Genomic DNA, 12,509 nt, shown 5'->3' on the forward strand with positions numbered 1-12,509 from the left:
CCTGCCTTCTGCTACTAACTACTTTTACAAAGAGAGAAACTTACCGCACAGGTTAAAAGACACTGAAATGACAGAGCAAATCAAAATTCTAAGTGTCTCATTCATTCAATGAACACTGAAGTGACTCTATACCATCAAAGGACAACTACAAAAAAGTACTTAGAAAATAAATTTTTAATAATAATGTAACTATAATTATAATGTTTATATCTTTACAGTGCCTTTGTAAAAATTCTTTCCATCATCTTCAGATTCAGTCAAAAAATAATTGTACACTGTACTTTTCAACTGGGTTTAAACCACTGTTAAATGTTTAACATAAAATATCTTCATATCTATGTTAACACACTTTAATGTTTAATGTAAACAAAATATCATAGGTTTTCACGTTCATTTTCTTCTGACATCTTCTGCAAAAGAATGCTGTATGCCCATTTTTCAGATAAAAGAGGCTAAAATAACATGACTGGAAGAGACTTAAAGAGAGGAAAAAAGCGTGCCGAGGGAGCTAGTAAACCAGCCGAGGACGGAACAACTCCCCAGGTCTTCAGAGAGGCAGCCGAGGGGACTAGGAACAGCAAATGCCACCCGCCTATTATCTAGCTTAGACAGGTGCACACCTCTGAAAGCGGCTGAATTTAAGTCCAGTGTGGCACTTTCAGAAAATGGCATCAAAGGTTGGGCTATAAATCTTTCTTATTCTCAAGTCACTGGACATTTAAGAGCAAAGATATTGATGGGCTCTTTCTCTCCTTTTCTTTTTCCTTGTAACAGATGTATGATTCATGGATTGTCCTTTAGTGGTCTCCATTTTCATCTTACTACTTTTTCTTTGCTTCTGCTTTCTGACAGCTCTGAAAAACAAGGTGCTAAATTATTTTATAGAATGAGCACAGTGAATTATGTAATTATGTTGAAGTTTAATTAACTAGCTAACCAAATACGAAAATAGAAGGGAAAGAATTTACTGTGTCACAAACATAAATCTCAGTATCCTAACCATAACAACCAGGAAATAGTCAGTGGCCTGACCAAGCAAAATATGTGAGAAAAAAAATTTCCTTAGAAGATGGTTACTACGGATTTAGAACAAGCTATTTGGGACGAACACACCACAGAGGTAAATAGCGTAGCCAGTGAATTTGTTTCATTTTTTGTTTTGTTTTTGTTTTTTTGGTACATCTGTACTGTTCAACTCAGCACTTCAATCTCAAGATCCCCAGATTACATTTTTTAGGAGAGGGACAATACATTTGGTAGTTAGGAGAGGAAGAAAAATGAAACAGCACAATGGAAAAAACTGACAATACTTGAAAGGGCCCATTTTTTAGGTCCTACAGATTTTCCTTTCCTCAGTAGATCTAAAAATCCTCACAGGTGCCACATGGGATGTCCACATTTTGTGGTCCATATCTTCTTGAAGACTAGCTTTAGAATGAACAAGCTGGAACTCACTCTCTGAAAACACTAAACCACATCAGACAAAACAGATCCTTTATTTCTGGTATTCTCTGAACTAAGTTATAAGCAACCTGTGGCTGAGAAACATTACCGGCCCATCCACCCGCTTTCTCCAAGCTAGCAGAATCACGCCATTTATATTGAGCACCAAGGAACAGGCTGGGGCTAATGGCACTGGTAAACCTGGAAACTTCCCCTGGCTACTCAGCAATACCAATCGTTAGAATCACCTCTCATAAGCCACAATAAGCTTTTTCCTAGGACAAAATCTGGGGAAAGAGCTTCATAAATAGTATATAAACCCCTAATGGGTCAAACTCATGCCTCACTTTTTGTATACTCCGTATATATATTTCATGGTGGGAATACATAAATGAATAGGTAAAATCTTTGACTTCAAGGAGTTGGGAGACACAGACACAAGACAAATGTCACCCTTCCCCCCAACTTTTTATAGGTGAAGAAATTGAGGCTATGAAATCTATGATCACCCCGTGAAGAAGTGACAGAAGCAGCATGAATCCAGATTGTGTTCTTAATCACCTGGATACTACATACTGTATTATAAACTCTTCAGATACGTAAAATGCTAACCATATAGTAATCACTGAATAAATAATAGCCATTATCAGCAGTTCCACATGACCATCAAGTGGAATTTTGCTTGACAACTTGACATTTTTCCATATTTAGATTTTGCACTATGGACTAGGATACCCTACCAGTTCAAAATAAAACAGTCATCTTTATACCGATTCATGCACATTATATAAATCTCTTTCCTCCAGATATTTTTTAGAAGTAGGATAATTTCTGGGTAAGTGACGATTTAGCAAATTTAATGAAGTATAGTATAATTTCTAATGGCAAAGTCAATGAAGCCATGTGTGCCTGTATACAAAATCTAAATTTCTCTTTGGCTCATCCACTCATAAAGGGACTAAAATTGAACCAGATTTCACTAGGGGATACAGTTAAAAAAATATATAGAAAAAAATTGAAAATATTCATTTGTAATATGAATATATAAAACTTTCCAGAGACAGTCTTCGAACAGTGATGAACTGATTGAGTATAAGTCAATTAATTGTTTTATTTTGCCTTAAAATTAAATTGACCTAGTATTTGTCCTCTAAATTACATATTTATGTAATGATAAAATGAGCTTTAGCCACAAGAGGGCGCTAGCATCCTTCCAGTTCACAACTAAAGAAAAATTAACACTAAGGAAAAACAAATTAATGGAAGACAGCTGTAAAAAGTGGAAGATGGAAAGACCTTTTATGCCATATATGTTTAAAAGGCTATTCAAATGATTTTTTACTATTGTAAAGAAAAAATAATTTTGCCTTGTCAATTTCATTATACAATTTTTTTTTTTTTTTGGAATGCAAAAACTGTTAACAGGAATTTAGGAGTCTTCTTTGAGAGAAGAAAGTAATACTATTTAGAATTACCAGGCAACTGTTATCTCAAGAGATTTGCTCTCGGAATTAAACTTGACAAAATCTAATACTGAAAGATACTAGAATGATTTTCCCCAATGAAAATAATATATTGCTACCAAAGAGACTAGCTGGTGCTATTTAGGAAGCAATGAAGAGCCTACAATATATTATCAAAATGCAAATTCAGTTTCCATGTGTCGTAAGTTCACAGAATTAAAGGCTGAGCATGTTACTAACTCCAGTTTCTATCCAGAACTACACTGTAAATAGTGCAATAATCCCAGACCAGTAAGTTTATAAGGTTGTATTCCATTGTTGAAGGTTTCTAAGGAAAAATATTTTATAAGATTCTTCAATAAGCCTTTTTGATTAATTTTTAAAAATTAATCACTTCTACCCTGGATTACTTAGTGGAAATAATTATTTAAAGTAGAGTAAATTTATAAAAGAAGCAGTTTAAATAGTGGGAAGAAATCAAGTGGAATTCAAATGGAAAAACAATTTTCACTGACCAAAAATAAACAAATAAATGGAAAAGAATTCTAATATAATCATACTAAGCCATCAGATACTTTTAATACTAATCGATATTTTTTTATCACAAATCATATGATAGCCCAAAATTTTTATCCTAATCTCAATTTTTATGTGATGCTAAATTTTGATGTCTAGTAATCTGCAATTAATAACTGTGTGACAGGAGGTAAGATTTTCTTATCAGTAAAATAAGAGGACTTGATCTTTAGCATCTGTTTCAGTAAAAAAAAAGTACATTCATTCAAATTAGCCCAGTTGAAACAGCAATGGTTTTTCTATATATGCTATTGTCATATATAGTATAACTTTGCTCTGAGCTATAATCAGTATCAAATATTAATGGGAGAAGTGAAAATAATCACAGAAAACAATAATAAAAATTTTAAATATTTAACTATTAAGCATGTCTAAATATTTTTCTTGAAATCTGATATAATTTAAAGAAATAACTTCACTTTACAATTTATCTACTGTGGAAGTACTCACTACATTTATGTGAAATGCCTCCTCCTCCAGCCTTTCCCACATCCGATCTGTCCCTCAAAGCCTGACTTAAGTATCATGTCCTTCAATAAAGCCTGAACTCTCATCCCACAAATTATAATTTCACATGAACCACAGGAGATGTAAAGCCAATCACTTTCTAACTCCTATTTTGGTTATTTTCATGTCTAACCTGTGGGAATATAAGCTCCTTCATAAGCTCTTTGATTCGCCTGCCTATCCTCCTTCCCCCATCTATGCACCCAGTACAAAATAGTGAAAGTAACAATCAATTTAGCGCTTCTGAATCTCTTGAATGCTGCACATTTTGTGAACTGCACTGTACAAAAAGCACACATCGAGAATTTTTTCTAATAAATAAAAGAGTTCAACTAACTTGTTAGCTCTTTTAGATGTAGCGATGTTAGGACAAGTACTGCGTTTGTGATCCAATTCACCACAAATAAAACAGCCATCTTTAGGGCCCTCGCAAGAGTGACCTGGAAGAGCACAACGACTGCAAATGCTACAGTGGATCCAGGCTGTAAAATAAAATGTAGGCTTTAAAAGAAGTTCATTTCGTATACTTTTTCATTTTATTAACTTTTAAGGTACGATACATGAGCAGTGTTTACTTGAAATATTGTGGCTGGTTTGCATAATTAGTTTTAATTTGGCCAATGAGACCAAGGTGAAGAGGTTGGAATCCCACATAAACTAGCTAACCTCTTTCTGTTACACGACAACGAATTCAGCCCTTCTCCAGTGAGTCCCGAGCTGACAGCTACTATTACAATGGAGGCTGGCTGAGTGACACAAAGCCTTATTAAGGTTAGCAGTCATCACTCCCTATGCAGGACAGAACACATATGTTGGTAACTAAAATTAAAAAGCAAGTAAATTACTGCAGTTCTCTACATTAATTATTTTTTCCTTTATAAATACAATTAAATAAAAATCTTATTTAGATGGAGAACTCTAAATTGTTTTCATAGGATTTCAAACACTAAGTCTCAATACTTACAAGGCTTTACACACTTTTTGCAGAGAAAGCAATGGTTCCATTTCCTGCCATCCTACAAAAACAATTTTTAAACTCTATTTAATTTGTTATTAAAAATCAAGTTCCACAATTAAAAATTAAAATGTCTTATTAAAATCTGTGTAAATTATTCATTCCTTATTTCTCCCTTTTCTGCGCTTGACAATTAAATACTTTGATTTTAATTTATGCATTCATTTCTCCACTCAACTCAAATGACTCCTTGATGGGCATCAATTTCCTTAACTGTAAAACTAGGAGATTTATCTAAATGATCTTGAAAATCCACTCCAGTTCAAGCAACTCAATCTACACAGAGAAAAGACTCAAATGAAAATTTCAAGAGAATTAATGATTCCTAATTTTATGTGTCTATACTGTATAATCCTTAATGAAATTCATATTTGAGAACTTTAATTTAGAAAGATAGATTACAGGTTACTGTTTGATTGATTTTAAAACTATGAAATAAAACATATCTAGAAAAGTACAAAAAAACACGTATGTCCAACTTAATGAGTATTATAAAGCAAACAATGATGAAATGTACCAGGTCAAGAAATAGACCAGCCCCCTAAAATCTCCCCATGTGCCCCTTCCCAATCACAGCAACCTCCCTTCCCCACTGACTAACACCTATTCTGGTTTTGTGGAGGTCATTTCCTTGCTCTTCTTTATTTTTACTACCTCTGTGTGCATCTCTAAAAAAGTTTTTGTTTTCCTCAATTTTAAACTATATAATCTGGACATAGTCTTTTTTAAATGAAGAATACTGATCATTTCTAAACTAATTGAAAATACATATAAATAATCAGATGTGTTACCATAGTTAAAAATAAGTATAACCAGTAATAAAATTATATAATTAAGAAAAATGTACTTTCTAATATTTACACAAATGCAGCCTTTTCTTTGGAGAATAATTTGTGCTTAATAGCCAAAGTAAACTTTACATGTGCTCTTTCTGACCACATTTAATTAAAATACACAAAGCAACTTAAGGGTCATCCTACCTTCCTAAAAAACTAAGAGGGTTATTCATAATTGCCCAAAACTTGGAAGCAACCAAAATGTACTTCAGTAGGCGAATGGGTAAACAAACTGTTGGTACATCTTGACAGAAGAATATTACTCAGCACTAACAAAAAATGAGCTGTCTAGCCATGAAAAGACATGGAGGAAGCTTAAGTGTCTATTACCAAGTAAAAGAAGCCAATCTGAAAGGCTACATACTATATGATTCCAATTATATGACATTCTGGAAAAAGCAACTGTGGAAACAGTAAAAAGATCAGTGGTTGCCAGAGGCTGGGGGAGAAAGAAGGATGAATAGGCAGAGCACAGAAGATTTTTGGTGAAAACAGTGAAACCATCTGTATAAATACTATAATGGTGGATATGTGTTATTATACATTTGTCCAAACCCACAGAATGTACAACACCAAGAGTGAGCTCTAATGCAAACTCTGGGCTCTGGGTGTTAATGATGTATTGAGTAGGTTCATCAGTTGTAACAAATGAGTCACTCTGGCGGGGGGGTGTTGATAGTAGGGGAGTCTGCACGTGGGGGCAGGGGGTATACGGGAAATCTTTGTACCTTCTGCTCTATTTTGCTGTGAACCTAAAACTGTTTAAAAATAACGTTATTGAAAAAATAATGGCTATATAAACAAACAGGAGGTATGTCCCTTGTAGTCCATCCTCATCTGTAAAAAAGTAGGGAGTAACTGTACCTACCTAAAAAGGCTGTTGTGAGGATTAAATGAGTTAATCCAAGTACAGCTCCTAGGAAGGGGCTTGGCACATTAAGCGTGCACAGTGCATATTATTAATTATTATTTCATCAGAATGGTGATGTATGTAATAGTTCAGTGCCTTATTTGAAACATCGTAATTTTAGCAGTCTTACAGTATCATATGAAAACGAATTCAAATAATTATTGGTGATGATGAAGACAACTGAATATTTTTAAAAGCCTGTTGTATTCTATAATTTAAAATGTTATTATATTAAAGTTTAATTAACAAATGATACATTAATACAAATGGTAATATTAACAAAATAATATTTAAGAAGTAATGAAACTAGTAAACTAAAATATACCATTAGTACATTAAAGTAAAAACAGTAAAAATACATTCTATAAGAAAACTATACCTTGGATGTACAGGAATTACAGTGCTCACAGTGTTGATTCTCTAGAGAAACATATCGCTGACATAGAGGGCAAAATCTGAAGAGTAAAGAAACAGCAAAATCGGCTGCATATATTTATTGAGATTCACAGAGTAGATAAAAGTTTACAAGGACACTCATTACAAAAACTGGGTGTAACCTGAATTCAATTCAATATGAAATTATTGGCCTAATTTAAAAGTAATAGAAGAACTACATGATTCAATATTGAAAGCATTTTACTGCTAGATTTACGTAACTATTTTCAATTACTCGTGTATTTCAAAATCCCACTGTGATCTTACCTGTAGCCTTCTTCGGTAGGAAGAATTATTTTGTTTCGTGGAACGTTAGTGAAAATGCGCACAGGAGACTGTTTTCGACCTGTCTTTCCATGTTTATAAAGTGCATGATTATCATAATCTACCTAGAAAATTTTTTAAAAATTAAAGCGAAAAGAAACTTTACTGAAATGAGTCAATATTAAGATTCTTTAACCAATAAATGAACAAGCTGATGTCAAGATCCAAGTTAAACCAAAGTATTTAATAAAAAAATTTTTTTTTTTTTAAGACAGGGTCTTCTCACTGTCACCCAGGCTGCAGTGTGTCATCAGGGCTCACTGCAATCCCAAACTCCTGGGCTCAAACAATCCTTCTTCCTCAGCTTCCCAAGTAGCTGGGACTACAGGCACCTGCCACCAGGCCTGGATTTTTTTTTTTTTTTTTCCTGTGGGGGGGAGGGTCTTGCTGTGTTGCTCAAGGCTGGTCTCGAACTCCTGGCTTCAAGCGATCCTCCTGCCTCAGCCTCCCAGAGCACTGGGATTACAGGCATGCACCACAGTGCTCGGCCTGTTGTCTAGTATTAAGAGAACAACTCTCATCTTTTATCCAATACAAGAGACTTTACAAGAAAGTCTATTTTTTAATTAAGAATTTAGCTTTTGGCATTAAAAATTCTGCCTTTGAGGATGTGTGCTGGTTTGGTAGGGGCTTCTCATTTTTGTGTGAAGTTCACTGTGTGTCAGTTTCCAGCTCACCAAGGCTAAGTCCAGCCTCAGTCTGCCCTCCCCACCCCCTACTATCCATCCCGTCCTCTCACACTCTGGCAGACACTCTGGTTTGTGGGCCAGACGGGGCACTGCCACTTACTGATGTGACCTTAGGCAAGTTTACTATTTTTCATCTGTAAAAGGTGATTACTGATAATTACCTTAAACTTGCTGTGAAGATTAGATGAGATAATGTATGTAAAACACTTAGTTCAGGGCCTAACATAAAGTGGAAAAATGGAGATGAAGAGAGAGGTTCACAACTACAGTTGTTCTCCCCACAGCGACCATCTCAAACATCTCTCTCTCCTCAAGATCCCTAACTCAGCTTTTAGTTTCAGCAGATTACCTTGAAAGCAAAGCTAACAAGCATGATTTCGATTCTCTTCTTTGCTTCCATCTCCTCCCCCAACCTATTACTCACATACATTCTCAATTTGGTTTTAAGTCCCCTATGAATCCACCTGACCACTAATCCGACTCTGTTTAGATTAGTAATTCTCAAAGTGTGGTATCTGAATCAGCAACATCAGCGTCACCTGGAATCTTGTTAGAAATGCAAATTCTCACTTCACCTAGGACTTAATAAATCAGAAACTCTGGGAATGGGGCCCAGTAATCTATGTTTTAACAAGACCTCCCGGCGTGCTACAGTTTGAGGACCAGTGCTTTAGCTTATCCACAAGAATACCATGAGGTTTTTATGAGGTCAGTATAGGTAAAGCCCCAACATTCAGATACATCGTAATGAATTGTTTGAATTCTAAACAAGAATACACTTAAGAACTTACAAATGGAACTGGCTTGCAAGTTAGCTATTTAATAAGTGAATCACAAAAATGTAAGAAGTTGATGACAAGGGAAGAAGAGGTCTTCAATGGCAGGTCCCCAGGCTCGCTCTCCAGCCCTGTCTAGTTTAATGCCAAGCTTCAGCAGTGGAAAAAACGAAGTACAAGATGAGGAGACCCAAAGGACAATGTGAAAAAACTCCTGGAGGTTTCCGGCTGACGGTGAGCATGATGAGTCCACAGTCCAGCCCAAGTGTGTACGAGCTATTTGGAAGTATAGTATCATAACAAGGGAAGCATGGGGTTAGATCGCATTTGAAACTCCGCGCTCAGTCACTACACCTTAAGGGAGGCATTGATAAAACCACTTCATTTCTAACAAAAATAATGGGAATGAACAGAATTTATAGTTTAACAAATTGGGGGTGTTTATTCAGAAAAGAGAAGGCTGGGAGGACCTGATAGCTGTTTTATAACTGAAGGGGTGTCATATGGAATAGAAATTGGACTTATCCTTTATTGCCTCAGAGAAAAGAACTAGGACCCATGGTTAGGAGTTAATGGGGAGCATATTTTATCTCAATATGAGAAAATTTTCAAACGATTAGAGCTATTAAATAAATTGCATAGCCTTGTAAGGCTGTAGGCCTCTGCTCACTGGAAGCATTCAAGTGAGGCTAGATGACTGCTGGTCATGAATTCAGTGGCGAGGATTATTACACTGGGAAGTCAGCCTAGGTTACCTCTACGTTTCTTTCCAACTTTTAAAATTCTATGAATATATGTTACCTATTAGAGGCTAAGATACAAAAATAGATTTTACTACAAAGTCACCTTAAAATAGTACCTTAAGTAGCTTTCTTTTAAAATGATTTAAATTCATGTTTTTTCCTCTAATGCACTCCTCTGTGTACTCAATAAATATACGGTACCTTATTAAGTTCAACAAAGATGTTTTGAACATTTATGTGTGTCATAAGAAAAAAATCCTTCTCAAGGAGAATCTTATGAAGATTTTAAAATGTTGGAAAATAATATTTTAGAAAGATTTCTAGTACAGGGAATATTCTATGCAATATAATAGATAGCAGATGGAAGAGAGGGAAAAAAAAGAACAATTTCTTTATGGTTACCCAAGGAGTCAGAGAATGTGTGTGTCAGGAAGGTGGTTGATTGCTTGATTTTGCATAACCTAATTGAGATTATTATTATTTTTAAATGTGGGTTTGTTGTGCTAATTAACCATAAACATATGGTATGTAAAATACATGCTGCTAGGGTAAATTAATGTACCTCTAACATACATCCATATTTCATAGCTTCATCCACACAAATAAACCTCCTATGGAAGTGCTGTAAAGCAAACACAATTTTGCAAATTGCATATCACTAGTAGTAGAGCTGATACACCATTTTCCCATCATTATCCCTGACATTTCACTCACAATGATGATTAGAGGCATTTCAAATAGAAAATTTCTCCCATGGAACTGATTAATGTGATGAAGTACTGTATAGAAATGAGGGAAAGCACAAAATCTCTGCAATTCCTAACTTTTAATTTTATCTATACGCAAATGTCTTCTGTACCATGAGACTGAAATTACTGAAATGGAGACCAAGACATTCAAGTCAACATTTATTTTGTACCTACTATGTTCCAGGAAACAAAGACTTGCATTTCCTTAACTCCCTAAGCATCATGTTACACTGAATATCAGTATACATAAAAGGTCCCAAGTGCACTCTTCAGCTCCATCAATCAGCTTCTACCACAGCAACAAGGTCTTTTAGTCATATTCCCCACATCCCATGTAACTCTAACTTAAAATTTATATATATATATGTACATACACACACACACACACACACACACACACCCCTTACCACCTTTTCACTCCAAACCCACTAAATGTTTTATGTTTAATATAGATTGAATTTCAAGAATTTCTGTAGCTATCTTGTAATTTGCAATAATTTCCCAGAAATGCCTATCAAAATATCTTCATTTCTGACTGTGAAACTAATCTAGAAAAACAGTGTCTACACAGGCTGACTTTTAAAAAGGACAGCTGTGACAAAAGCAAAGAGCTCTATTTCTACTTTTAACACTCCAGACAAGTGATCCCATATTAAGTAGAAACAAGAGAGAACAGAACATCCAACGTGGCAGGGATGTGAGGTCATCTAATCCAGACACGGTAAATACAGGACATAAACGCCACCACTCCCTGCCCCGGCCCCCATGGCAGACATCACTAGTCATGTTACCCTTTGCCACTGAGCTTGGCATTCTCAACAAATTCTCCAGAAAATCACTAGCAATTTATCAGGCTTATGTGCCACAAGTGAAAGTTATCCGCCATCTCTTTTCTGGTTCAAACATTTTATTTTACAGGTAAGGAAACAGAGACCTGGAGAGATAAAGTGATGTCCCCCAAGATTAACTAGCTGCTAAAAGGCATTGCCAGGACTCAAAACTTCTGCCTCTAAGTGAGAGTTTCTTTTCATCATCATATCCCTCCTTTCTAATCTGTCCTTAATAAAACTCTGGGTTTTCTAGGTCTTTGATGACTATTTTATTTTGTACTCATCAAGTGCTTCATCACTGAAGAGTCTACATAATTTATGTTTTATGAAGATGTGTGGCATTTCCGCCTTCCTCTCATCTGAAAAGTATTTGCAAAAAAGAGGTTTAGTAATTTTGTTTTTTTACTGCATTGTGGTTTGGGGACTTAATCATCATCTTAGGTGATGTTGGAAAAAAAGCCTAATTAAGGTCTGTGGGAGAAGATCTGGGAAAGACGGGAGAAGATTTTCAAATGTTTCATTTGGTAAAGGCTAATATACAAGAAAACAAAAGTACCACAAAAGTAAGAAAAGAAAGAAAAAGAAGAAAGCAAAAGGCTCAGAAAGGAATAATAATAATAGGTCCAGAGAAATTTTCAAAAAAGAAAATAGAAAAGTCATCAAAGAGGAAGTAGATCTTAAGATTTATAAATACACACAACATGGCAAAATCAGTTTTTCCAACATGAGAATGTCCTGTGAAACACTGTTCTTGCCTTTTGTTGAAATTACAAAACACTTAAATTTTGTTTTATATAGTTTATTCTCATTTTTCTTTCTAAAAGTTGGCTCTCTTTATTGAAAAGACTGCTTTTTCACCCACCAGACACACATGACCTAATCAAAACCTTTTCCCACCAATACACTGAGGTATATAATTATTTTCCACAAGCTTGGACCTTGCAACTATTTCTCAAAACCATAACTCTGGTATTTCCAAAAGTTCTTTCCTAACAACACAGGCTGCCTAAACAAGCCATGGTAGGTTACTCCACATTAACCTTTCTCATCCACTGCATTCTGGATCTGCCTTCGTTTCCTCGCTCACCATTCAAACTCTTGCCCAAATGTGGATGCAACAGTTTTCCAAGGGACCCTGTATTATGCCATTTTAACGTCTCAGATATTGTACAAAAAAAGGACATAACGAAGACTTTCTGAATGATGACAGTGA

At 35.2% G+C, this 12,509-nt stretch overlaps 1 protein-coding gene across 2 annotated transcripts in view; it reads right to left on the reverse strand.

Annotated features, from left to right (window-relative positions):
- Positions 1-366: 366 nt before the first annotated feature.
- ZCCHC4 (zinc finger CCHC-type containing 4) overlaps positions 367-12,509 on the reverse strand; it is a 47,672-nt gene continuing 35,529 nt past the window's right edge. The window contains exons 9-13 of one of the 2 annotated variants that reach the window (XM_069494550.1): positions 7,453-7,574; positions 7,130-7,205; positions 4,954-5,005; positions 4,327-4,471; positions 367-845 (exon numbers count right to left, since the gene is read on the reverse strand). In XM_069494550.1, coding sequence (XP_069350651.1) covers positions 719-845; positions 4,327-4,471; positions 4,954-5,005; positions 7,130-7,205; positions 7,453-7,574 — 522 coding nt within the window. In that variant the 3' untranslated portion in view covers positions 367-718. Of the gene's footprint in view, positions 855-4,326; positions 4,472-4,953; positions 5,006-7,129; positions 7,206-7,452; positions 7,575-12,509 lie in introns of both variants that reach the window. The other variant, XM_069494549.1, reaches the window with a different exon arrangement.

The sequence above is a fragment of the Eulemur rufifrons genome, chromosome 19 (assembly GCF_041146395.1).
Source record: "Eulemur rufifrons isolate Redbay chromosome 19, OSU_ERuf_1, whole genome shotgun sequence".
Lineage (NCBI taxonomy): Eukaryota > Metazoa > Chordata > Mammalia > Primates > Lemuridae > Eulemur > Eulemur rufifrons.